The 27663-nt window shown below is 51.1% G+C and overlaps 1 protein-coding gene across 1 annotated transcript in view; it reads right to left on the reverse strand.

Moving 5' to 3' along the window:
• LOC140420857 (nitric oxide synthase 1-like) overlaps positions 1 to 27663 on the reverse strand; it is a 514337-nt gene that overhangs the window by 64344 nt on the left and 422330 nt on the right. Inside the window, exons 19-21 of the mRNA XM_072504947.1 lie at positions 23966 to 24159; positions 16032 to 16201; positions 411 to 621 (exon numbers count right to left, since the gene is read on the reverse strand). Of these exons, the coding sequence (XP_072361048.1) occupies positions 411 to 621; positions 16032 to 16201; positions 23966 to 24159 (575 nt within the window). The remainder of the gene's footprint in view (positions 1 to 410; positions 622 to 16031; positions 16202 to 23965; positions 24160 to 27663) is intronic.

The raw sequence follows: 27663 nt of genomic DNA on the forward strand, positions 1-27663 counted from the left end.
AAATCTATTGTTGCTGTCGGGGATGTCTTACACAGGTTCTCATTCGATACTGGGAGCCAAAGCTTGTCTCTAAATGCTGCAGACACAAACACTTTTCTCTCATGTTGGAGGCAATTCCTTCTTCCCAGGGTTGTTTCCAGCACACACTACCTCAGCATCCCATAACCACACTGACCAATGCAGTCTTCACTAACTCTTTCAAAAGCACTGTTAATGTAAGGCTACTTGTGACAATAGGCATATAAAATGCTTTTTCTCTTTCATCTTTAACTCTATTGTTTTACATTCCTTAGAATTTATGGTATTTTATGGTTACCAATTTTTGGGTAAAAGTAACCCCTTGTTTCATCCATTTACGATCTATGCCAATTGGGCAGAGTCAATGGCCAAAGTTAATGAAGAGTACTTACTTCTGGTGTGGTATTTCAGCACTGCCACTGTTAAATGAATTTCTGACGGGTGGGTATCAGGTGATGAGCTGATGGAGTAAAATCGGGGTTGAAGCAAAGGAAGCTGTGTGAGTAGCAGAGTTGCTGGAGGTCTAACAGACACAAACTCCTCGAGGACATCCGCAATAGTCGGAATGTTCTCCCATTTCCATTCTTCATACATATGTGTCCCCTGAATCAGAAACAAAGATTAGAGGCAGCCAGGAGGACACAGAATGCAAGTATTCTATTCCCATAGAGAGCAGCCAAGTCCACCCACTCTGTCCCAACAGAGAGTGACCCATTCCCTCACACTGTCCCGATTGGGATTGACCCGTCCCCTCACACTGTCCTGACAGGAGCGACCCATCCCCTCACACTGTCCTGACTGGGAGTGACCCTTCCCCTCACACTGTCCTGACAGGGAGTGACCCATCCCCTCACCCTGTCCCAACAGGGAGTGACCCGTCCCTCGCAGGGAGTGACCCATCCCCGCACTCTGTCCTGACAGGGAGTGACCTGTCCCCTCACACTGTCCTGATTGGGATTGATCCGTCCCCTCACACTGTCCTGACAGGGAGTGACCTGTCCCCTCACACTGTCCTGACAGGGAGTGACCCATCCCCTCACACTGTCCTGACAGGGAGTGACCCATCCCCTCACACTGTCCTGACAGGGAGCGACCCATCCCCTCACACTGTCCTGACAGGGAGTGACCCATCCCCTCACACTGTCCTGACAGGGAGCGACCCATCCCCTCACACTGTCCTGACAGGGAGTGACCCATCCCCTCACATTATCCTGACAGGAAGCGACCCATCCCCTCACACTGTCCTGACAGGGAGCGACCCATCCCCTCACACTGTCCTGACAGGGAGTGACACATCCGGCCGCATTTGGAGTATTGCGTACAGTTCTGGTCACCGCATTATAGGAAGGACGTGGAGGCTTTGGAGCGGGTGCAGAGGAGATTTACCAGGATGTTGCCTGGTATGGAGGGAAAATCTTATGAGGAAAGGCTGACGGACTTGAGGTTGTTTTCGTTGGAGAGAAGAAGGTTAAGAGGAGACTTAATAGAGGCATACAAAATGATCAGGAGGTTGGATAGGGTGGACAGTGAGAGCCTTCTCCCGTGGATGGATATGGCTGGCACGAGGGGACATAACTTTAAACTGAGGGGTAATAGATATAGGACAGAGGTCAGAGGTAGGTTCTTTACGCAAAGAGTAGTGAGGCCGTGGAATGCCCTACCTGCTACAGTAGTGAACTCGCCAACATTGAGGGCATTTAAAAGTTTATTGGATAAACATATGGATGATAATGGCATAGTGTAGATTAGATGGCTTTTGTTTCGGTGCAACATCGTGGGCCGAAGGGCCTGTACTGCGCTGTATTGTTCTATGTTCTATGTTCTATGTTCTATCCCCTCACTCTGTCCAACAGGGAGTGACCCGTCCCTCGCAGGAAGTGACCCATCCCCTCACACTGTCCTGACAGGGAGTGATCCTTCCCCTCACACTGTCCTGACAGGAAGTGACCCACCCAACACTGTCCTGACAGGGAGTGATCCTTCCCCTCACACTCCTGACAGGGAGTGACCCATCCACTCACTCTGTCCCAACAGGGAGTGACCCGTCCCTCGCAGGGTGTGGCCCATCCCCTCACTCTGTCCTGACAGGGAGTGACCTGTCCCACACACTGTCCTCACAGGGAGTGACCCATCCCCTCACACTGTCCTGACAGGGAGTGACCTGTCCCTTCACACTGTCCTGACAGGGAGGACCAGACCCCTCACACTGTCCTGACAGGGAGGACCAGACCCCACATACTGTCCAGAAGGGAGTGACACATCCCCTCACACTGTCCTGACAGGGAGTGACCCATTTCCTCACACTGTCCTGACAGGGAGTGACCAGTCCCCTCACAGGGAGTGACCTATCCCCTCACTCTGCCCCGACACTCACAGGGAGTGACCCGTCCCTCACACTGTCCTCTCAGGGAGTGACCCTTCCCCTCACACTGTCCTGACAGGGAGTGACCCGTCCCCTCACACTGTCCTGACAAGGATCGACCCGTCCCCTCACATTTTCCTGACAGGGAGTGACCCATCCCCTCACAGGGAGTGACCCTGCCCCTCACACTGTCCTGACAGGGAGTGACCCATCCCCTCACATTTTCCTGACAGGGAGTGACCCATCCCCTCACATTTTCCTGACAGGGAGCGACCCATCCCCTCACACTGTCCTGACAGGGAGTGACCCATCCCCTCACACTGTCCTGACAGGGAGTGACCCATACCCTCACATTTTCCTGACAGGGAGTGACCCATCCCTCACACTGTCCTGACAGGGATTGACCCATCCCCTCACACTGTCCCGAAGGGAGTGATCCATCGCCTCACACTGTCCTGACACGGAGTGGCCCGTCCCTCACAGGGAGTGACTCACCCCTCATTCTGTCCCGACAGGGAGGACCAGACCCCTCACACTGTCCTGACATGGAGGACCAGATCCCTCACACTGTCCTGACAGGGAGTGACCCATCCCCTCATACTGTCCAGAAGGGAGTGACACATCCCCTCACTCTGTCCTGACAGGGAGTGACCAGTCCCCTCACAGGAAGTGACCTATCCCCTCACTCTGCCCCGACCCTCACAGGGATTGACCCGTCCCTCACATTGTCCTGACAGGGAGTGACCTGTCCCCACACACTGTCCTCTCAGGAGTGACCCTTCCCCTCACACTGTCCTGACAGGGAGTGACCCGTCCCTCACACTGTCCTGACAGGGAGCGACCTGTCCCCACACACTGTCCTCTCAGGGAGTGACCCTTCCCCTCACACTGTCCTGACAGGGTGTGACCTGTCCCCACACACTGTCCTCTCAGGGAGTGACCCTTCCCCTCAGTGTGAGGGATCTGGTCCTCCATGACCTGACAGGGAGTGACCCATCCCCTCACAGGGAGTGACCCATCTCCTCACTCTGTCCCTAGAGGGAGTGAACCGTCCCTCACATGGAGTGTGGCCCATCCCTCACACTGTCCTGACAGGGATTGACCCGTCCCCTCACACTGTCCCGAAGGGAGTGATCCATCGCCTCACACTGTCCTGACAGGGAGTGGCCCGTCCCTCACAGGGAGTGACTCACCCCTCATTCTGTCCCGACAGGGAGTGACCCATCCCTCACAGGGAGTGACCCATCCCCACACTCTGTCCCTACAGGGATTAACCCATGCCTCACAGGGAGTGACCCATCCCTCACACTGTCCTGAAGGCAGAGACACAACCCCTCACACTGTACCGAAGGAAGTGACCCATCCCCTCACATTGTCCATACAGGGAGTGACCCTTCCCTCACACTGTCCTGACTGGGAGTGACCCTTCCCTCACACCTTCCTGACAAAGAGTGACCCATTCCCAAACACTGTCCTGACAGGGAGTGATCCGTCCCCACAGAGGGAGTGACCTATCCCCGCACTCTGCCACGACAGGGAGTGAACCGTCCCTCACACTGTCCCGAAGGGAGTGATCCGTCCCCTCGCACTATCCCGACAGGGAGTGACCCTTCCCCTCACACTGTCCTGACAGGGTGTGACCCATCCCCTCACACTATCCTGACAGGGAGTGACCCGTCCCCTCACACTGTCTTGACATGGAGTGACCCAACCCTCACACTGTCCGGAAGGGCGTGACCCCTACCCTCACACTGTCCTGAAAAGGAGTGACCCCTCCCCTCACAGTGAGTGACCCATCTCCTCACACTGTCCTGACAGGGAGTGACCCATCCCCTCACTCTGTCCCTCCTGGGAGTGACCCATCCCTCACAGGGAGTGACCCATTTTATCACACTGTCCTGACAGGTAGTGACCCATCCCCTCTCACTGTCGTGACATGGAGTGACCCATCCCCTTACACTGTCCTGACAGGGAGTGACCTGTCCCGTCACACTGTCCTGACAGGGAGTGACCCATCCCCTCACACTGTCCAGACAGGGAGTGACCCGTCCCTCACACTTTCCTGAAGGGAGTGACATAACCCCTCACACTGTCTTGACAGGGAGTGACCCCTACCCTCACACTGTCCCGACAGGGAGTGACCCGTCCCTCACAGGGAGTGACCCATCCCCTCACTCTGCCCCGACAGTGAGTGAACCGTCCCTCACTGGGAGTGACCCATCCCCTCACTCTGTCCCTAAAGGGAGTGACAAGTCCCCTCACAGGGAGTGACCCATCCCCTCACTCTGTCCCTCCTGGGAGTGACCCGTCCCTCACAGGGAGTGACCCATCCCCTCACACTGTCCTGACAGGTAGTGACCCATCCCCTCTCACTGTCCTGACAGGGAGTGACCCATCCCCTTACACTGTCCTGACAGGGAGTGACCTGTCCCCTCACACTGTCCTGACAGGGAGTGACCCATCCCCTCACACTGTCCAGACAGGGAGTGACCCGTCCCTCACACTTTCCTGAAGGGAGTGAAATAACCCCTCACACTGTCCTGACAGGGAGTGACCCATCCCGTCACACTGTCCCGAAGGGAGTGACGCATCCACTCACACTGTCCCGAAGGGTGTGACCCATCCCCTCACACTGTCCTGACAGGCAGTGACCCATCCCCTCACACTGTCCTGAAGGTAGTGACACAACCCATCACACTGTCCCGAAGTGTGTCACCCATCCCCTCACACTGCCCCGACAGGGAGTGACCCATCCCTCACACTTTCCTGAAGGGAGTGAAATAACCCCTCACACTGTCCTGACAGGGAGTGACCCATCCCGTCACACTGTCCCGAAGGGAGTGACGCATCCACTCACACTGTCCCGAAGGGTGTGACCCATCCCCTCACACTGTCCTGACAGGCAGTGACCCATCCCCTCACACTGTCCTGAAGGTAGTGACACAACCCATCACACTGTCCCGAAGTGTGTCACCCATCCCCTCACACTGCCCCGACAGGGAGTGAACCATCCCTCACAGGGAGTGACCCATCCCCACACTGTCCTGAGAGGGAATGACCCATCCCCTCACACTGTCCTGACAGGGAGTGACCCATCCTCATACTGTCCTGAAGGGAATGACCCATCTCCACACTCTCCCGAAGGGAATGACCCATCCCCACACTGTCCTGACAGGGAGTGGCCCATCCCCTCACTCTGGCCTTACAGGGAGTGACCGATGCCCTCACTCTGTCCTGACAGTGAATGACCCATCACCTCACACTGTCCTGACAGGGAGTGAGCCCTACCCTCACACTGTGCAGAAGGGAATGAACCAGCTGTCATTCTGTCCCGAAGGGAGTGACCCATCCCCTCACACTGTCCCAACAGGGAGTGACCTGTCCCTCACAGGGAGTGACCCGTCCCCTCAAACATTCCCGACAGGGAGTGAACCATCCTTCACAGGGAGTGACACATCCCTCACACTGCCCTGAAGGAAGTGACACAAACCCTCACACTGCCCTGAAGGGAGTGACCCATCCCCTCTCACTGTCCTGACAGGGAGTGACCCGTCCACTCACACTGTCCTGAAGGCAGTGACCCATCCTCTCACACTGTCCCGACAGGGAGGGAACCATCCCTCACAGGGAGTGACCCATCCCCACACTGTCCTGACAGGGTGTGACCCATCCCCATACTGTCCTGAAGGGAGTGACCCATCCCCATACTGTCCTGAAGGGAGTGACCCAGCCCCACACTGTCCTGACAGGGAGTGACCCATCCCCACACTCTCCCGAAGAGAATGACCCACCCCACACTGTCCTGACAGGGAGTGACCCGTTCCCTCACACTATCCTGACAGGGAGTGACCTGTCCTTTCACACTGTCCTGACAGGGAGTGTGCCATCTCTTCACAATGTCCAGACAGGGAGTGATCCGAACCCTCACACTGTCCTATTTCTATTAGAAATCTAGTGCTAGGAAACAGATAGTTGACAGCAACTTAGAAATTTTTATAAAAATATTTTTTTTAAAAAGACAAATTTTAATTTTAATTAATTGACGCAATGTCAGTTAGAGGGGTGCAGTGCTCTGACTGTGAGATGTGGCAGGTCCGGGAGGCTTCCAGCGTCCCGGATGGCTTCATCTGCAGAAAGTGCACCCAACTGGAGCTCCTCACAGACCGCATGGTTCGGTTGGAGCAGCAATTGGATGCACTTAGGAGCATGCAGGTGGCGGAAAGCGTCATAGATCGCAGTTATGTAAATGTGGTCACACCCAAGGTGCTGGCAGAGAAATGGGTGACCACCAGAAAGGGCAGGCAGTCAGTGCAGGAATCCCCTGTGGTTGTCCCCCTCTCGAACAGATATACCCCTTTGGATACTGTCGGGGGGGATAGCCTATCAGGGGAAAACAGCAGCAGCCAGAGCAGTGGCACCACGGCTGGCTCTGATGTTCAGAAGGGAGGGTCAAAGCGCAGAAGAGTAATAGTAATAGGGGACTCTATAGTCAGGGGCACAGATAGGTGCTTCTGTGGACGTGAAAGAGACTCCAGGATGGTATGTTGCCTCCCTGGTGCCAGGGTCCAGGATGTCTCCGAACGGGTAGAGGGAATCCTGAAGGGGGAGGGCAAACAGGCAGAGGTCGTTGTACATATTGGTACTAACGACAAAGGCAGGAAGGGGCATGAGGTCCTGCAGCAGGAGTTCAGGGAGCTAGGCAGAAAGTTAAAAGACAGGACCTCGAGGGTTGTAATCTCGGGATTACTCCCTGTGCCACGTGCCAGTGAGGCTAGAAATAGGAAGATAGAGCAGATAAACACGTGGCTAAACAGCTGGTGTAGGAGGGAGGGTTTCCATTATCTGGACCACTGGGAGCTCTTCCGGGGCAGGTGTGACCTGTATAAGAAGGACGGGTTGCATCGAAACCGGAGAGGCATAAATATCCTGGCCGCGAGGTTTGCTAGTGTCACATGGGAGGGTTTGAACTAGTATGGCAGGGGGGTGGGCACGGGAGCAATAGGTCAGAAGGTGAGAGCATTGAGGGAGAACTAGGGAATAGGGACAGTGTGGCTCTGAGGCAGAGCAGACGGGGAGAAGCTGCTGAACACAGCGGGTCTGGTGGCCTGAAGTGCATATGTTTTAATGCAAGGAGCATTACGGGTAAGGTAGATGAACTTAGAGCTTGGATTAGTACTTGGAACTATGATGTTGTTGCCATTACAAAGACCTGGTTGAGGGAAGGACAGGATTGGCAGCTAAACATTCCACAATTTAGATGTTTCAGGCGGGATAGAGGGGAATGTAAAAGGGGTGGCGGAGTTGCGCTACTGGTTCGGGAGAATATCACAGCTGTACTACGGGAGGACACCTCAGAGGGCAGCGAGGTTATATGGGTAGAGATCAGAAATAAGAAGTGTGCAGTCACAATGTTGTCGGTTTACTACAGGCCTCCCAACAGCCAGCGGGAGATAGAGAAGCAGATAGGTAGACAGATTTTGTAAAGGAGTAAAAGCAACAGGATTGTTGTGATGGGAGACTTTAACTTCCCCAATATTGACTGGGACTCACTTAGTACTAGGGGCTTGGACGGGGCAGAGTTTGTAAGGAGCATCCAGGAGGGTTTCTTAAAACAATATGTAGATAGTCCAACTAGGGAAGGGGCCGGTGAGCCTTACTTCAGTGGTAGGGAATTTACTGGAGAGAATTCTTCGAGACAGGATCTACTCCCATTTGGAAGCAAATGGACGTATTAGTGAGAGGCAGCACGGTTTTGTGAAGGGGAGGTCGTGTCTCACTAACTTGATAGAGTTTTTTGAGGAGGTCACTAAGATGATTGATGCAGGTAGGGCAGTAGATGTTGTCTATATGGACTTCAGTAAGGCCTTTGACAAGGTCCCTCATGGTAGACTAGTACAAAAGGTGAAGTCACACGGGATCAGGGGTGAGCTGGCAAGGTGGATACAGAACTGGCTAGGCCATAGAAGGCAGAGAGTAGCAATGGAGGGATGCTTTTCTAATTGGAGGGCTGTGACCAGTGGTGTTCCACAGGGATCAGTGCTGAGACCTTTGCTGTTTGTAGTATATATAAATGATTTGGAGGAAAATGTAACTGGTCTGATTAGTAAGTTTGCAGACGACCCAAAGGTTGGTGGAATTGCGGATAGCGATGAGGACTGTCGGAGGATACAGCAGGATTTAGATTGTCTGGAGACTTGGGCGGAGAGATGGCAGATGGAGTTTAATCCGGACAAATGTGAGGTAATGCATTTTGGAAGGTCTAATGCAGGCAGGGAATATACAGTGAATGGTAGAACCCTCAAGCGTATTGAAAGTCAAAGAGATCTAGGAGTACAGGTCCACAGGTCATTGAAAGGGGCAACACAGGTGGAGAAGGTAGTCAAGAAGGCATACGGCATGCTTGCCTTCATTGGCCGGGGCATTGAGTATAAGAATTGGCAAGTCATGTTGCAGCTGTATAGAACCTTAGTTAGGCCACACTTGGAGTATAGTGTTCAATTCTGGTCACCACACTACCAGAAGGATGTGGAGGCTTTAGAGAGGGTGCAGAAGAGATTTACCAGAATGTTGCCTGGTATGGAGGGCATAAGCTATGAGGAGCGATTGAATAAACTCGGTTTGTTCTCACTGGAACGAAGGAGGTTGAGGGGCGACCTGATAGAGGTATACAAAATTATGAGGGGCATAGACAGAGTGGATAGTCAGAGGCTTTTCCCCAGGGTAGAGGGGTCAATTACTAGGGGGCATAGGTTTAAGGTGAGAGGGGCAAAGTTTAGAGTAGATGTACGAGGCAAGTTTTTTACGCAGAGGGTAGTGGGTGCCTGGAACTCACTACCGGAGGAGGTAGTGGAAGCAGGGACGATAGGGACATTTAAGGGGCATCTTGACAAATATATGAATAGGATGGGAATAGAAGGATACGGACCCAGGAAGTGTAGAAGATTGTAGTTTAGTCGGGCAGTATGGTCGGCACGGGCTTGGAGGGCCGAAGGGCCTGTTCCTGTGCTGTACATTTCTTTGTTCTTTGTTCTTTGACAGCGAGTGACCCGTCCCTCACAGGGAGTAACCCATCCCTCACACTGTCCTGATCTGGAGTGACCCGTCCGCTCACACTGTCCTGACAGGGAGTGACCTGTCCCTCACAGGGAGTAACCCATCCCTCACTCTGTCCTGACAGGGAGTGACCCATCCCCTCACACTGTCCTAACAGTATGTGACCCCTACCCTCACACGTCCAGACCGGGAGTGACCCCTACCCTCACACTGTCCCAAAGGGTGTGACCTGTCCCCTCACACTGTCCAGACAGGGAGTGACCTCTACCCTCACACTGTCCTGAAGGAAGTGACACAACCCCTCAGATTGTCCCGAAGGGTGTGACCCATCCCCTCACACTGTCCAGACAGGGAGTGACCCTTCCCTTCGCACTATCCTGACAGGGAGTGACCCTACCCCTCACATTTCCTGACAGGGAATCATCCCCTCACTCTGTCCTGACAGGGAGTGCCCCACCTCTTAAAACTGTCCAGAGAGGAATTGACCCTTCCCTTACACTGTCCTGACAGGGAGTGACCCATCCACTCCCATTCCCTCACTGTCCTGACAGGGAATGATCCATCCCCTCAAACTGTCCTCACAGGGAGTGACCCGTCCCTCACAGGGAGTGACTCATCCCCTCACTCTGTCCCGACAGGGAGTGACCCATCCCCACACTGTCCTGACAGGGACTGACCCGTCCCCTCACACTGTCCTGACAGATAGTGACCCGTCCCCTCACTCTGCCCTGACAGGGGGTTACCCATCCACTCACACTGTCCCGAAGGGTGTGACCCCTACCCTCACACTGTCCAGACAGGTAGACCCATAGCCTCATGCTGTCCTGAAGGGAGTGACACATCCCCTCACACTACCCCGAAGGGTGTGACCCGTTCCCGCACACTGTCCTGACAGGGAGTGACCCTTACCCTCACACTGTCCTGACAGGGAGTGACCCTTACCCTCACACTGTCCTGACAGGGAGTGACCATTCCCTCACACTGTCCTGACAGGGAGTGACCCCTATCCTCACACTGTCCTGAAGGTAGTGACCCATCCCCTCACACTGTCCTGACAGGTAGTGACCCATCCCCTCGCACTGTCCCGAAGGGAGTGACCCATCCACTCACACTGTCCCGAAGGGTGTGACCCCTACCCTCACACTGTCCAGACTGGGAGACCCATAGCCTCATGCTGTCCTGAAGGGAGTGACACAACCCCTCACACTACCCCGAAGGGTGTGACCCGTTCCCGCACACTGTCCAGACAGGGTGTGACCCTTACCCTCACACTGTCCTGACAGGGAGTGACCCTTACCCTCACACTGTCCTGACAGGGAGTGACCATTCCCTCACACTGTCCTGACAGGGAGTGACCCTTACCCTCACACTGTCCTGACAGGGAGTGACCCTTACCCTCACACAGTCCTGACAGGGAGTGACCCTTACCCTCACACTGTCCTGACAGGGAGTGACCCTTACCCTCACACTGTCCTGACAGGTAGTGACCCTTACCCTCACACTGTCCTGACAGGTAGTGACCCCTACCCTCAAACTGTCCTGAAGGGAGGGACCCATCCCCTCGCACTGTCCCGAAGGGTGTGACCCCTACCCTCACACTGTCCAGACAGGGAGACCCATAGCCTCATGCTGTCCTGAAGGGAGTGACACATCCCCTCACACTACCCCGAAGGGTGTGACCCGTTCCCGCACACTGTCCAGACAGGGTGTGACCCATACCGTCGCACTGTCCTGAAGGGAGTGACACATCCCCTCACACTGTCCAGACAGGGAGTGACCCTTACCCTCACACTGTCCTGACAGGGAGTGACCATTCCCTCACACTGTCCCGAAGGGTGGGACCCATCCCCTCACACTGTCCTGACAGGTAGTGACCCCTACCCTCATACTGTCCTGAAGGGAGTGACCCATCCCCTCGCACTGTCCTGAAAGGAGTGACACATTCCCTCACACTGTCCAGACAGGGAGTGACCCCTATCCTCACACTGTCCTGAAGGGAGTGACACAACCCCTCACACTGTCCAGAAGGGTGTGACCCATCCCCTCACACTGGCCCGAAGGATGTGACCCATCCCCTCACACTGTCCAGACAGGGGGTGACCCATCCCCTCACACTGACTCAAAGGGTGTGACCCTTCCCTCACACTGTCCTGACTGGGAGTGACCCATCCCAACACGGAGTGATCCTGCCCCTCACACTGTCCTTACAGAGAGTGACCCTTCCCTCACACTGTGCAGACAGGGAGTGACCCGTCCCCTCACACTGGCCCGAAGGGTGTGACCCTTCCCTCACACTGTCCTTACAGAGAGTGACCCATCCCCTCCCATCTCCTCACACTGTCCTGACAGGGAGTGACCCATCCCCTCACACTGTCCCAACAGAGAGTGACCCAACCCCTCACTCTGTCCTGACAGGGAGTGACCCATGCCCTCACAGGGAGTGACCCAGCCCGTCACTCTGTCCTGACACTGAGTGACCCATCCTCTCACTCTGTCCTGACAGGGAGTAACCCGTCCCCTCACTCTGTCCTGACACTGAGTGACCCATCCTCTCACTCTGTCCTGACAGGGAGTAACCCGTCCCCTCACTCTGTTCTGACATGGAGTGACCCATCCCTCATAGGGAGTGATCCATCCCCTCTCACTGTCGTGACAGGGAGTGACCCATCCCCTGACAGGGAGTGATCCATCTCCTCTCACTGGCGTGACAGGGAGTGACCCATCCCCTGACAGGGAGTGACCCATCTCCTCACACTGTCATGACAGGGAGTGACCCATCCCCTCACAGGGAGTGACCCATCCTCTCACACTGTTGTGACAGGGAGTGACCCATCCCCTCACAGGGAGTGACCCATCCTCTCACACTGTCGTGACAGGGAGTGACCCATCCCCTCTCACTGTCGTGACAGGGAGTGACCCATCCCCTGACAGGGAGTGACCCATCTCCTCACACTGCCGTGACAGGGAGTGACCCATCCCCTCACAGGGAGTGTCCCATCCTTTCACACTGTTGTGACAGGGAGTGACCCATCCCCTCACAGGGAGTGACCCATCCTCTCACACTGTTGTGACAGGGAGTGACCCATCCCCTCACAGGGAGTGACCCATCCTCTCACACTGTCGTGACAGGGAGTGACCCATCCCCTCACAGGGAGTGACCCATCCTCTCACACTGTCCTGACAGGGAGTGACCCTTACACTCACACTGTCCTGACAGGGAGTGACCATTCCCTCACACTGTCCCGAAGGGTGGGACCCATCCCCTCACACTGTCCTGACAGGTAGTGACCCCTACCCTCAAACTGTCCTGAAGGGAGTGACCCATCCCCTCGCACTGTCCCGAAGGATGTGACCCCTACCCTCACACTGTCCAGACAGGGAGACACATAGCCTCATGCTGTCCTGAAGGAAGTGACACATCCCCTCACACTACCTCGAAGGGTGTGACCCGTTCCCGCACACTGTCCAGACAGGGTGTGACCCATACCGTCGCACTGTCCTGAAGGGAGTGACACTTCCCCTCACACTGTCCAGACAGGGAGTGACCCTTAACCTCACACTGTCCAGACAGGGAGTGACCATTCCCTCACACTGGCCCGAAGGGTGGGACACATTCCCTCACACTGTCCAGACAAGGAGTGACCCCTATCCTCACACTGTCCTGAAGGGAGTGACACAACCCCTCACACTGGCCCGAAGGATGTGACCCATCCCCTCACACTGTCCAGACAGTGAGTGACCCATCCCCTCACACTAGCCCGAAGGGTGTGACCCTTCCCTCACACTGTCCTGACTGGGAGTGACCCATCCCAACACAGGGAGTGATCCTGCCCCTCACACTGTCCTTACAGAGAGTGACCCTTCCCTCACACTGTGCAGACAGGGAGTGACCCGTCCCCTCACACTGGCCCGAAGGGTGTGACCCTTCCCTCACACTGTCCTTACAGAGAGTGACCCATCCCCTCCCATCTCCTCACACTGTCCTGACAGGGAGTGACCCGTCCCCTCACACTGTCCCAACAGAGAGTGAGCATCCCCTCACATGATCCCGACACTGAGTGACCCATCCCCTCACTCTGTCCTGACAGGGAGTGACCCATCCCCTCACAGGGAGTGACCCAGCCCGTCACTCTGTCCTGACACTGAGTGACCCATCCTCTCACTCTGTCCTGACAGGGAGTAACCCGTCCCCTCACTCTGTTCTGACATGGAGTGACCCATCCCTCATAGGGAGTGATCCATCCCCTCTCACTGTCGTGACAGGGAGTCACCCATCCCCTGACAGGGAGTGATCCATCCCCTCTCACTCTCGTGACAGGGAGTGACCCATCCCCTGACAGGGAGTGACCCATCTCCTCACACTGTCGTGACAGGGAGTGACCCATCCCCTCACAGGGAGTGACCCATCCTCTCACACTGTTGTGACAGGGAGTGACCCATCCCCTCACAGGGAGTGACCCATCCTCTCACACTGTCGTGACAGGGAGTGACCCATCCCCTCTCACTGTCGTGACAGGGAGTGACCCATCCCCTGACAGGGAGTGACCCATCCCCTCACAGGGAGTGACCCATCCTCTCACACTGTTGTGACAGGGAGTGACCCATCCCCTCACAGGGAGTGACCCATCCTCTCACACTGTCGTGACAGGGAGTGACCCATCCCCTCACAGGGAGTGACCCATCCTCTCACACTGTTGTGACAGGGAGTGACCCATCCCCTCACACCGTCCTGACAGGGAGTGACCCATCCCCTCACAGGGAGTGACCCATCTCCTCACTTACCTGATGAATGAGCTAAGCTCTGAAAGCTAGTGATTCCAAATAAACCTGTTGGATTTTAACCTGGTGTAGTAAGACTTCTTACTATTCTGTCCTGAAAGAAGTGACCCATCTTATCCCTGTATCTGAAGACAGGGTGATCAATCCCCTCACTGTGTCCTGGCGGGGAGGGACCCTTCTCTTCGCCCTGTCTCGTCAGCGAGGGAGCCGTCCCCTCACTTTGTCCCGACAGGGAGTTACCCATTCTTCACTCCGTCCGAATTGGGACTGATCTGACCCCTGTCCCCTCATTATATCCCAACAGATAGTGACCCATACCCTTGTCCTGTTGCGAAAGAGAATGACCCGTCCCCACTCTCTGACCCGGAAGTGACCCATCCACTAACTCTCTGAGTGACCCTTCCACTCACTCTGTTCCCACAGAAAGTGACCCACCCCTTCACCGAAGAGGGTGAACCATCCCTTGACTCTGTACCGACATGGGGTGATCTCTCCCGACAGAGTGTGACCGGTCCCCTCAATCTGTCCAGACAGAGAGTTACCAGTCCCCTCAGTCTGTCCAGACAGAGTGTGACCGGTCCCCTCAGTCTGTCTAGACAGAGAGATACCAGTCCCCTCAGTCTGTCCAGACAGAGTGTGACCGGTCCCCTCAGTCTGTCTAGACAGAGAGTTACCAGTCCCCTCAGTCTGTCCAGACAGAGAGTGACCGGTCCCCTCAGTCTGTCTAGACAGAGGCTGACCGGTCCCCTCAGTCTGTCAGGACAGAGTGTGACCGGTCCCCTCTGTCTGTCCAGAGTGTGACCGGTCCCCTCAGTCTGTCAGGACAGAGTGTGACCGGTCCCCTCAGCCTGTCAGGACAGAGTGTGACCGGTCCCCTCGGTCTGTCAGGACAGAGCGTGACTGGTCCCGTTAGTCTGTCCAGACAGAGTGTGACCGGTCCCCTCAGTCTGTCCAGACAGAGTGTGACCAGTCCCCTCAGTCTGTCCAGTCAGAGTGTGACCAGGCCTCTCAGTCTGTCCAGACAGAGTGTGACCAGGCCTCTCAGTCTGTCCAGACAGAGTGTGACCGGTCCCCTCAGTCTGTCCAGACAGAGTGTGACCGGTCCCCTCAGTCTGTCCAGTCAGAGTGTGACCAGGCCTCTCAGTCTGTCCAGACAGAGTGTGACCGGTCCTCTCAGCCTGTCCAGACAGAGTGTGACCAGTCCTATCAGTCTGTCCAGATAGCAAGTAATCCATCCCCATCAATCTGTCCCGACAGCGAGTGATATCTCCCCTCTCCCTGTCCCTATATGAGTGAACCACCCGCTCACTTTGTCCCGACAGCTCATTGAACCTTCCCTTCTCTCTGTCTCAATAGGCAGTGAACCAATCCCCCACAAGTCCCGAAAGGGAGTGAACTATCCCTTCACTCTGACCCAACAGCGACCCGTCACTCACTCTGATCCAACAGACATTGACCCATCCCTCACTCTGACCGCACAGACAGTGAGTGACCCGTCCCTCACTCTGTCCTGACAGGGAGTGACCCGTCCCTCACTCTGTCCCGGTAGGGAGCGACTCGTCCCTCACTCTGTCCTGACAGGGAGTGACAAACTCCTTCAAAGGAGCTGCGCTCCCAAAGCTAATGATTTCAAACAAACCTGTTGGACTTTAACCTGGTAAGACTTCTTACTCTGTCCCGACAGTGACCCCAATCCCCTTGGTCTGTCCTGACAGGGAGTGACCCTTCCCTCACTCTGACAGAGAGTGAGCCGCCCCCTCACACTGTCCTGACAGAGTGACTGGTTTCCTCAACCTATCTCCTCATTCATTTTGTTTACCTGACTCAGCTCTTCCAGCTCCTTTTTCTCGCTGGGATCTTCTGCGAGTTGTGCAAAAGTGTGCAACAGTTCTGGAGCCGGTGGTGAAGTGATATCGAGGAAGTATGTTAGTGCCTGGAATATGGTACAGGGTGGGAGGCGCCTGTCAAACACCCACTTATGCTGGGGTCCTGCAGACAAACAGAAGATCCTTACTGTTCATCAGTGTCCAGTGTTTGGTTTGAATAGAACAACAACAATTTGATTTAATGTATTGGCATTTACACAATAAAATATCCCAAATGTTTGTCTGGAGCCAATAAATAACATTTGAGAGTGAACCACAAAATGCCACTTGAGAGCAGATGGCCCAAATCTTGTTCAAAGGTTGTAATGAATATCAGAACATATAAAATAGATGTATTGAGGCCAAGAGAGTGGGAGGGCTTTGGCCCTTGACAAGTAATGGCAGAGTAATTAAAATCAGGCCAGAATTACAGGGGCACAGATATCTTGGAGGGTCATGGGGCTGGAGGAGATTACAGCGATCGGGGGCAGGGTGGGGGGGGGGCAGTATATGGAGGGATCTGCAAACAAAGAAGCGCAATTTAAAATGGTGGAGTGGAAGCCAATGTAAATCATTGAGTACAGAGTGATTGGGTAATGTTCTTGGTACATGTTATACAGGGAGCAGAGTTTTGAATGACCTCAAATTCACAGAGGGTAGAATGTGGGTGAATAGCCTGGGACATATTGAAAAAGTCACATCTGGAGATCACAAAGGCAATGAATGAGTGTTTCAGTAGCAGATGAACGAGGACAAGGGTGTAAGGAACTGGCTAAATCCTTGTCTATTTCGTGTTTCTCTTTTTAACCCCAGTCCTCCAACATTTCAGATTTTGTTTTAAACTGCAGACTATAGTTAACAGAAAACACCCTGGTCTAATGTCCTATTCCAGGTCTCTCCCTTGATGCGTTGTGGCATAGTCCATGATGTCATTTTGATGGACTTGTCAAGCAGCCAATCAGTGTTTCTGAAATTCTGGGACATCTCCTGTTCTCAATTGCGATTGCTGGGCCATTCAGAATCTTCTGGAAGAAAGGCTGCTCAGAAGATCAACTCCTTTTATAAAATCTCAGTTCTCTTTGGGACTCAAGAGCAGCCAGGAGCTAGTTTAAGCACTCTCTCCCTATCAGACATGTGAAGGTTAAAATCTGAGATTGAAGGCTAGGGAGCTGAAACTAATGTTCCTCTCTGCAGTCAATTTAACCTATGGGAGTTCCCCTGGAAGTGAACCTTCATCTGCAAAAATGACAGACAAGCATTAGATGCAATTTACTTTAGTGATGGAAAGGGATAGGTATATACCACAGGGCAAGAGTTATATCTTGGGGAAAGGCAATTATGATGCGATGAGGCAAGACTTAGGATGCATCAGATGGAGAGGAAAACTGCAGGGGATGGGCAAAATAGAAATGTGGAGCTTGTTCAAGGAACAGCTACTGCATGTCCTTGATAAGTATGTACCTGTCAGGCAGGGAGGAAGTAGTCGAGCAAGGGAACCGTGGTTTACTAAGGCAGTCGAAACACTTGTCAAGAGGAAGAAGGAGGCTTATGTAAAGATGAGACATGAAGGTTCAGTAAGGGCGCTCGAGAGTTACAAGTTAGCTAGGAAGGACCTAAAGAGAGAGCTAAGAAGAGCCAGGAGGGGACATGAGAAGTCTTTGGCAGGTAGGATCAAGGATAACCCTAAAGCTTTCTATAGATATGTCAGGAATAAAAGAATGACGAGGGTAAGAGTAGGGCCAGTCAAGGACAGTAGTGGGAAGTTGTGCTTGGAGTCTGAGGAGATAGGTGAGGTGTAAAACGAATATTTTTCGTCAGTATTCACACAGGAAAAAGACAATGTTGTCGAGGTGAATACTGAGATTCAGGTTACTAGACAAGAAGGGCTTGAGGTTCATAAGGAGGAGGTGTTAACAATTCTGGAAAGGGTGAAAATAGATAAGTCCCCTGGGTCGGATGAGATTTATCCTAAGATTCTCTGGGAAGCTAGGGAGGAGATTGCTGAGCCTATGGCTTTGATCTTTAAGTCATCTTTGTCAACAGGAATAGTGCCAGAAGACTGGAGGATAGCAAATGTCCCCTTGTTCAAGAAGGGGAGTAGAGACAACCCCGGTAACTATAGACCAGTGAGCCTTACATCTGTTGTGGCCAAAATCTTGGAAAGATTTATAAGAGATAGGGTGTATAATCATCTGGAAAGGAATAATTTGATTAGACATAGTCAACACGGTTTCGTGAAGGGTAGGTCGTGCCTCACAAACCTTATTGAGTTCTTTGAGAAGGTGACCAAACAGGTGGATGAGGGTAAAGCAGTTGATGTGGTGTATATGGATTTCAGTAAAGCGTTTGATAAGGTTCCCCACGGTAGGCTACTGCAGAAAATACGGAAGCAAGGGATTCAGGGAGATTTAGCAGTTTGGATCAGAAATTGGCTAGCTGGAAGAAGACAAAGGGTGGTGGTTGATGGGAAGTGTTCAGACTGGAGTCCAGTTACTAGTGGTGTACCACAAGGATCTGTTTTGGGGCCACTGCTGTTTGTCATTTTTATAAATGACCTGGACGAGGGCGTAGAAGGATGGGTGAGTAAATTTGCAGATGACACTAAAGTCGGTGGAGTTGTGGACAGTGCGGAAGGATGTTACAAGTTACTGAGGGACATAGATAAGCTGCAGCGCTGGGCTGAGAGGTGGCAAATGGAGTTTAATGCAGAAAAGTGTGAGGTGATTCATTTTGGAAGGAATAACAGGAAGACAGAGTACTGGGTTAATGGTAAGATTCTTGGCAGTGTGGATGAGCAGAGAGATCTCGGTGTCCATGTACATAGATCCCTGAAAGTTGCCACTCAGGTTGAGAGGGTTGTTAAGAAGGCATACGGTGTGTCAGCTTTTATTGGTAGAGGGATTGAGTTTCGGAGCCATGAGGCCATGTTGCAGCTCTACAAAACTCTGGTGCGGCCGCATTTGGAGTATTGCGTGCAATTCTGGTCGCCGCATTATAGGAGATGTGGAAGCATTGGAAAGTGTGCAGAGGAGATTTACCAGAATGTTGCCTTGTATGGAGGGAAGATCTTATGATGAAAGGCTGAGGGACTTGAGGCTGTTTTCGTTAGAGAGAAGAAGGTTCAGAGGTGACTTAATTGAGGCATACAAGGTGATCAGAGGATTGGATACGGTGGACAGTGAGAGCCTTTTTCCTCGGATGGTGATGTCTAGCATGAGGGGACATAGCTTTAAATTGAGGGGAGATAGATATAAGACAGATGTCAGAGGTAGGTTCTTTACTCAGAGAGTAGTAAGGGTGTGGAATGCCCTGCCTGCAACAGTAGTGGACTCGCCAACACTAAGGGTATTCAAATGGTCATTGGATAGACATATGGACGATAAGGGAATAGTGTAGATGGGCTTTAGATTGGTTTCACAGGTCGGCGCAACATCGAGGGCCGAAGGGCCTGTATTGCGCTGTAATGTTCTATGTTCTATGTTCTATGAATGGAGCGGCGGACAACCTTTGTTTAAATTCTCAGGTAGAGAATGCTGAGGTTAAATTCTCAGTGTGAGGAGTTGTTAAATGTTAAAAGTGAAAGTGGTTTATCAGAGAGTGTTCTACATCCTGCAGATTCTAGCTGAAGACCACCATGAAAAGATCGCTGGCTACAAAGACCTCGATATCATCAGCAAAGAACCATTAGTGGTAGAGAAATTACTTGAGAGAATTCTTCGAGACAGAATCTACTCCCATTTGGAAGCAATGGACGTATTAGTGAGAGGCAGCATGGTTTTGTGAAGGGGAGGTCATGTCTCACTAACTTGATAGAGTTTTTCGAGGAGGTCACAAAGATAATTGATGCAGGTAGGGCAGTGGATGTTGTCTATATGGACTTCAGTAAGGCCTTTGACAAGGTCCCTCATGGTAGACTAATACAAAAGGTGAAGTCACACGGGATCAGGGGTGAGCTGGCAAGGTGGATACAGAACTGGCTAGGTCATAGAAGGCAGAGAGTAGCAATGGAAGGATGCTTTTCTTATTGGAGGGCTGTGACCAGTGGTGTTCCGCAGGGATCAGTGCTGGGACCTTTGCTGTTTGTAGTACATATACATGATTTGGAGGAAAATGTAACTGGTCTGATTAGTAAGTTTGCAGACAACACAAAGGTTAGTGGAATTGCGGATAGCGATGAGGACTGTCAGAGGATACAGCAGGATTTAGATTGTTTGGAGACTTGGGCGGAGAGATGGCAGATGGAGTTTAATCCGGACAAATGTGAGGTAATGCATTTTGGAAGGTCTAATGCAGGTAGGGAATATACAGTGAATGGTAGAACCCTCAAGAGTATTGAATGTCAGAGAGATCTAGGAGTACAGGTCCACAGGTCACTGAAAAGGGCAACACAGGTGGAGAAGGTAGTCAAGAAGGCATACGGCATGCTTGCCTTCATTGGCCGGGGCATTGAGTATAAGAATTGGCAAGTCATGTTGCAGCTGTATAGAACCTTAGTCAGGCCACACTTGGAGTATAGGGTTCAATTCTGGTCGCCACACTACCAGAAGGATGTGGAGGATTTAGAGAGGGTGCAGAAGAGATTTACCAGAATGTTGCCTGGGATGGAGGGCATTAGCTATGAGGAGCGGTTGAATAAATTCGGTTTGTTCTCACTGGAACGACAGAGGTTGAGGGGCGACCTGATAGAGGTCTACAAAATTATGAGGGGCATAGACATGTGGATAGTCAGAGGCTTTTCCCCAGGGTCGAGGGGTCAATTACTAGGGGGCATAGGTTTAAGGTGAGAGGGGCAAGGTTTAGAGTAGATGTACGAGGCAAGTTTTTTTACACAGAGGGTAGTGGGTGCCTGGAACTCGCTACCGGAGGAGGTGGTGGAAGCAGGGATGATAGTGACGTTTAAGGGGCATCTTGACAAATACATGAATAGGATGGGAATAGAGGGATACGGACTCAGGAAGTGTAGAAGATTGCAGTTTAGTCGGGCAGCATGGTCGGCACGGACTTGGAGGGCCAAAGGGCCTGTTCCTGTGCTGTACATTTCTTTGTTCTTTGTTCTATCTCACACCTTTTAATCCTTGTTATTGTCAATCCTTTCCCTACCCCACTGTATGTTTGTCTTGTGTGTGTCTGGGTAGAGGATTGGATGGAAATTGGGAAATAGATTAGCAGACCATATTCCCATTCTTATCATTATATATTCATCCTTTTCTGTGTTGTAAATCAAGTTTTTTAATGTTTTACTTCCAAATATGGTGCCTGTACCTCATTGGAACAGTCAAGGATCAAAGATCTCAGGAGAATACTCAAATTATTGGTTAATTCACTTATGTTGGGACTTTGGGGGTCTGTGGGACTGGAATTGACCGAGCACTCAGCCTGGGTGTCATAACAAGAGCAGCAACAGGATTTTAATTATTCCTTCATAGAATGTGAGCATTGCTGGACAGGCTCAATGCCCTTGAGAAGGTGGGGGTGAGCTGCCTTCTTGAATTGCTGCTGCCTGTGAGGTGTAGGTACAGCCAGTGACCACAATTCGGTGACGTTTACGTTAATGATGGAAAGGGATAAGTGTACACCGCAGGGCAAGATTTATAGCTGGGGGAAGGGCAATTATGATGCCATTAGACGTGACTTGGGGGGGATAAGGTGGAGAAGTAGGCTGCAAGTGTTGGGCACACTGGATAAGTGGAGCTTGTTCAAGGATCAGCTACTGCGTGTTCTTGATAAGTATGTACCGGTCAGGCAGGGAGGAAGGCGTCGAGCGAGGGAACCGTGGTTTACCAAAGAAGTGGAATCTCTTGTTAAGAGGAAGAAGGAGGCCTATGTGAAGATGAGGTGTGAAGTTTCAGTTGGGGCGATGGATAGTTACAAGGTAGCGAGGAAGGATCTAAAGAGAGAGCTAAGACGAGCAAGGAGGGGACATGAGAAGTATTTGGCATGTAGGATCAAGGAAAACCCAAAAGCTTTCTATAGGTATGTCAGGAATAAGCGAATGACGAGGGAAAGAGTAGGACCAGTTAAGGACAGGGATGGGGACGTTGTGTGTGGAGTCTGAAGAGATAGGCGAGATACTAAATGAATATTTTTCGTCAGTTTTCACTCAGGAAAAAGATAATGTTGTGGAGGAGAATGCTGAGACCCAGGCTAATAGAATAGATGGCATTGAGGTACGTAGGGAAGAGGTGTTGGCAATTCTGGACAGGCTGAAAATAGATAAGTCCCCGGGTCCTGATGGGATTTATCCTAGGATTCTCTGGGAGGCCAGGGAAGAGATTGCTGGACCTTTGGCTTTGATTTTTATGTAATCATTGGCTACAGGAATAGTGCCAGAGGACTGGAGGATAGCAAATGTGGTCCCTTTGTTCAAAAAGGGGAGCAGAGACAACCCCGGCAACTATTGACCGGTGAGCCTCACGTCTGTAGTGGGTAAAGTCTTGGAGGGGATTATAAGAGACAAGATTTATAATCATCTAGATAGGAATAATATGATCAGGGATAGTCAGCATGGCTTTGTGACGGGTAGGTCATGCCTCACAAACCTTATCGAGTTCTTTGAGAAGGTGACTGAACAGGTAGACGAGGGTAGAGCAGTTGATGTGGTGTATATGGATTTCAGCAAAGCTATCACGGTAGGCTATTGCAGAAAATATGGAGGCTGGGGATTGAGGGTGATTTAGAGATGTGGATCAGAAATTGGCTAGCTGAAAGAAGACAGAGGGTGGTGGTTGATGGGAAATGTTCAGAATGGAGTTCAGTTACAAGTGGAGTACCACAAGGATCTGTTCTGGGGCCATTGCTGTTTGTCATTTTTATCAATGACCTAGAGGAAGGCGCAGAAGGGTGGGTGAGTAAATTTGCAGATGATACTAAAGTCGGTGGTGTTGTCGATAGTGTGGAAGGATGTAGCAGGTTACAGAGGGATATAGATAAGCTGCAGAGCTGGGCTGAGAGGTGGCAAATGGATTTTAATGTAGAGAAGTGTGAGGTGATTCACTTTGGAAGGAATAACAGGAATGCGGAATATTTGGCTAATGGTAAAGTTCTTGGAAGTGTGGATGAGCAGAGGGATCTAGGTGTCCATGTACATGGATCCCTGAAAGTTGCCACCCAGGTTGATAGGGTTGTGAAGAAGGCCTATTGAGTGTTGGCCTTTATTGGTAGAGGGATTGAGTTCCGGAGTCAGGAGGTCATGTTGCAGCTGTACAGAACTCTGGTACGGCCGCATTTGGAGTATTGCGTACAGTTCTGGTCACCGCATTATAGGAAGGACGTGGAGGCTTCGGAGCGGGTGCAGAGGAGATTTACCAGGATGTTGCCTGGTATGGAGGGAAAATCTTATGAGGAAAGGCTGATGGACTTGAGGTTGTTTTCGTTGGAGAGAAGAAGGTTAAGAGGAGACTTAATAGAGGCATACAAAATGATCAGGGGGTTAGATAGGGTGGACAGTGAGAGCCTTCTCCCGCGGATGGAAATGGCTGGCACGAGGGGACATAGCTTTAAACTGAGGGGTAATAGATATAGGACAGAGGTCAGAGGTAGGTTCTTTACGCAAAGAGTAGTGAGGCCATGGAATGCCCTACCTGCTACAGTAGTGAACTCGCCAACATTGAGGGCATTTAAAAGTTTATTGGATAAACATATGGATGATAATGGCATAGTGTAGGTTAGATGGCTTTTGTTTCGGTGCAACATCGTGGGCCGAAGGGCCTGTACTGCGCTGTATCGTTCTATGTTCTATGTTCTAAGTGCTGTTAGGGAGGGAGTTCCAAGATTTTGACCCAGCAACAGTGAAGGAATGGTGATATATTTCCAAGTCTGTCTGTGACTTGGAGGGGAAATTACAGGTGATGTTAAGATAATGTAAATAGGACCAACTCGCTGCTCTCACTTTGTTCAGTTTGTGTCTCGAAAACTGTCTCCATACAGATGGTGTCATTAAATGCTGGCAACTCCACCATCCTCTCCATCATCCTCTCGACCAGCTCCTCCTGATTGCCTGGGTGAATTCCCACATGATCTCCCGGAACGTATTTCAGCTCCTGTGAATCTGAAGCCTGAAGACATACCAGGATGGTTGATCGGCTGCAGGCAAAATAGAAAACATGTCAAAAAACAAGGAGCGTTGTGACAAATGCGGACCCAAAATCTCGGCTATTATGTATGTGGTAGTTCTTTCAAAGAGTGTGCAAATGTTCAAATTGCCTTCCATCTTCAAGATCCTGTCAGGTTTATTACAGAGGAAGGTGGAAACTGGTGCAATGATTATTAAGATGTTTGGTCTGCTTATCTGATTGGCAGAGGAGGTGTCACGGTTATCGGCAAGATCAGCTCAAATCAAATAGTTAGAATGTCTCAAACAAGCTATTTACTTGGGGCAACTCAGTGTAAAATATTATTGCACTATAGGCGTGGGCTTAATAAGCGTGCTGTTTAAAGGACGGGTGCAGACTCGATGAGCCGAATGGCCTCCTTCTCTGCTGTAACTTCGATGATTCTATGATTCTATAGGAGGGTCAGTACTGAGGTAGTGCTGCACTGTCAGAGGGTCAGTACTGAGGGAGTGCTGCACTTCTGGAGGGTCAGCACTGAGAGAGTGCTACGTTGTTGAGAGGGTCAGCACTGAGGGAATGCTGCAGTGTCAGAGGTTCAGCACTGAGGGAGTGCTGCAGTGTCAGAGGGTCAGCACTGAGGGAATGCAGCACTGTCGGAGGGAATGCTGCACTGTCAGAGGGTCAGCACTTCGGGAATGCTGCACTGTCAGAGGATCAGCACTGAGGGAATGCAGCACTGTCGGAGGGAATGCTGCACTGTTGAAGGGTCAGCACTTAGAGAATGCGGCACTGTCGGAGGGTCAGCACTTAGGGAATGCTGCACTGTCAGAGGGTCAGCCCTGAGGGAATGCTACACTGTCGGAGGATCAGCACTGAGGGAATGCTACACTGTCGGAGGGTCAGCACTGAGGGAATGCAGCATTGTCGAGGGAATGCTCCACTGTCGGAGGGTCAGCACTTAGGGAATGCTGCACTGTCGGAGGGTCAGCACTGAGGGAATGCAGCACTGTCGGAGGGAATGCTGCACTGTTGAAGGGTCAGCATTTAGAGAATGCGGCACTGTCGGAGGGTCAGCACTTAGGGAATGCTGCACTGTCGGAGGGTCAGCCCTGAGGGAATGCTACACTGTCGGAGGATCAGCACTGAGGGAATGCTACACTGTCGGAGGGTCCGCACTGAGGGAATGCTGCACTGTCGGAGGGTCAACACTGAAGGAATGCTGCACTGTCGGAGGGTCAGCACTGAGGGAATGCTGCACTGTCAGAAGGACGCACTGAGCGAATGCTGCACTGTCAGAGGGTCCGCACTGAGGGAGTGCTGCACTGTCAGAGAGTCAGCACTGAGGGAATGCTGCACAGGGAAAAAAGTAACCCCTCCCCCTACCTAACAGCAGCACAAGAGACAATGCCCAGCAACAATAGCTGCAGAAGCCGCAAAGAAACAAAAAGCGGCAGAAACCAGCAGGAACAAGTGGTCGAGACCACGGACGCAGGAGGTGACAAAACGCCGGCCACTTCAGCACAAGGGGCTCCCACTCACTGGGAGGGTGGATGGAGGACGTTCGTCACCTGGAAACTAAGGGAGTTCAAGGAAGAAATCAAGACCGACATTAAAGTGTGTAAAGTAAAATGGGAAAGATGTCATTTGAAACATGAAGGTCTGACAAAACCCGAAGGAATATGAGAAAAAGTAAGCAAAAATCCGACAAAAGGTTAACAGCATTCAGAAAAGAGGGTTTGAAATGCAAATAGCCTTTATCAGCTTGAAAACCAGCTTGAGACAGTTCATGCTGTAACCTGCTGCTGTCCATTCAAGTTAAAGAAACACTAGGGATTTAAGTTTTTAGTTACATAAAGGAAACAATAGTTCACACTTTCATAGAAGTTAATTATTTTAGCAAGCAGTTGATAAAAATTGCCAGAGTCTAATAAAGCATAAATTAGCACCAAGAAGGAGTCAGTTTAAACATGACTAGAACCGGAAATATCACTCCTCTAAGATTTGAGGCAAGCATCAAAGCATTTTTTACCAATGTTCATCATTGAAACATATAATAAAATGTAACCAGCATGGCTGTGAGAAGGATAAATAAATATTCTGAATCGCTCGCAGCGAGTACCATTCACTTCCAGCCCTCAGAACTGCTTCGGTACATGGGAATGATTGAATGCAGGGGCCGAAAAGGAATCGAAGCAACTGAGAACACCCACAGATAAGAAGAGAGATTGTCAAGGGGGCCACGATGGTTCGAACAACCAGAAAGGAAAATCCTGAAGCAAGATTTTTTTACTTGTTGTAAAGACAGTGATATTATCTTTTGAAGTAAAATAAAGTAATTTAATAATTAACCGTAACCTGAAACTGGTTATTACAAACTATCGATAAGTCTACTATGCTTTCTTAGCAAGGCAGGACCCAGGATCGAAGCTACTAAGTGGTAAGTAGATAAAACCTTCTTTGAAGATATAGGTTATACCGGGGATAACTGAAACACTAGTTTGACCTGAATAGCACCTACTTAAGTCTGCGAAGGAGTCAAGGAGTGAACATCCTTGTTCAACATTTAGAACATCTTTTTTGACCCTTTTTAGTTCAGGGGGAGATTTCAAAGAATAGTGGTGATTTTCACTTCATGGCGCCCAATGTGAGGGGCTAGAATATAAGAAGTTTCTAGCTAGCGAACAGAGGTTAGAATATAAGAAGTTTCTAGTCTATGTGTAAGTCAAACTTTACCCGCCAAGTTTAGTTTGAGAAGTCATGTGTTATTGACTTTTGTATAAGGATATTTCTGTGGATTGTGGGACGTAAAACTTAGGTTGGGTGTGAGAGTCAGTTGTTCGAAAGAAACTGCCCTTGAGAACAAGTCCGCAAGTCATCTTAGTGAACCCACGAAAAATCTTGCATCCATTACTGGTAAAAAGCGAGCAAAAAAGAAATCATCCTTACAGTCAGGCAGATTGAGAGGGTAAACCTTGAGAAATAGGGACACCTAGAAACCTTTAAAGACCAATCAATCGACCCTTAACTAAAACAGGAAGATAGTTGCCTCAGTACCCGTGGAAAAGACCCAGAAAGGAGATTTATCCTTAATTTCAGAATGCACTTGAAAGGGACAACCAGGAACAGAAAATTAGAAAATCCCCAAAAATGGCAATTCGTGTAATCCTCTTGTCCTGGAACATGGCCGAGAGGAATAAAGCAATGGAACAATAGTGGCTAAAATTAAAAGAGACACAAAGCTCCTGGATGAGAGAGACTTATCCGAAAGGAGGAGTAGCATTCTTTGTTTGAGTAACTAAAGCCTGAAAACATAGAGATCTAATCGGGATTCTTAAAACACTATGTAAATTTGCAAATGAAAGTCAAGCTATATCTCTAATTGTGAGCGGAAACAAACAGAAACATGCAGCTGCTCGAGTTTGGGTCGGCGTAAGCAGCAAAAGTTTATGGAGTATTGCAGGGTTAAAAGACTGCCAGCAGAACGAACTGCACGAAGTAACCATAGTAACAGACAGCTTTTATGCGCAACAAGGAT

Source organism: Scyliorhinus torazame, chromosome 5 (genome assembly GCF_047496885.1).
Source record: "Scyliorhinus torazame isolate Kashiwa2021f chromosome 5, sScyTor2.1, whole genome shotgun sequence".
Classification (NCBI taxonomy): Eukaryota; Metazoa; Chordata; class Chondrichthyes; order Carcharhiniformes; family Scyliorhinidae; genus Scyliorhinus; species Scyliorhinus torazame.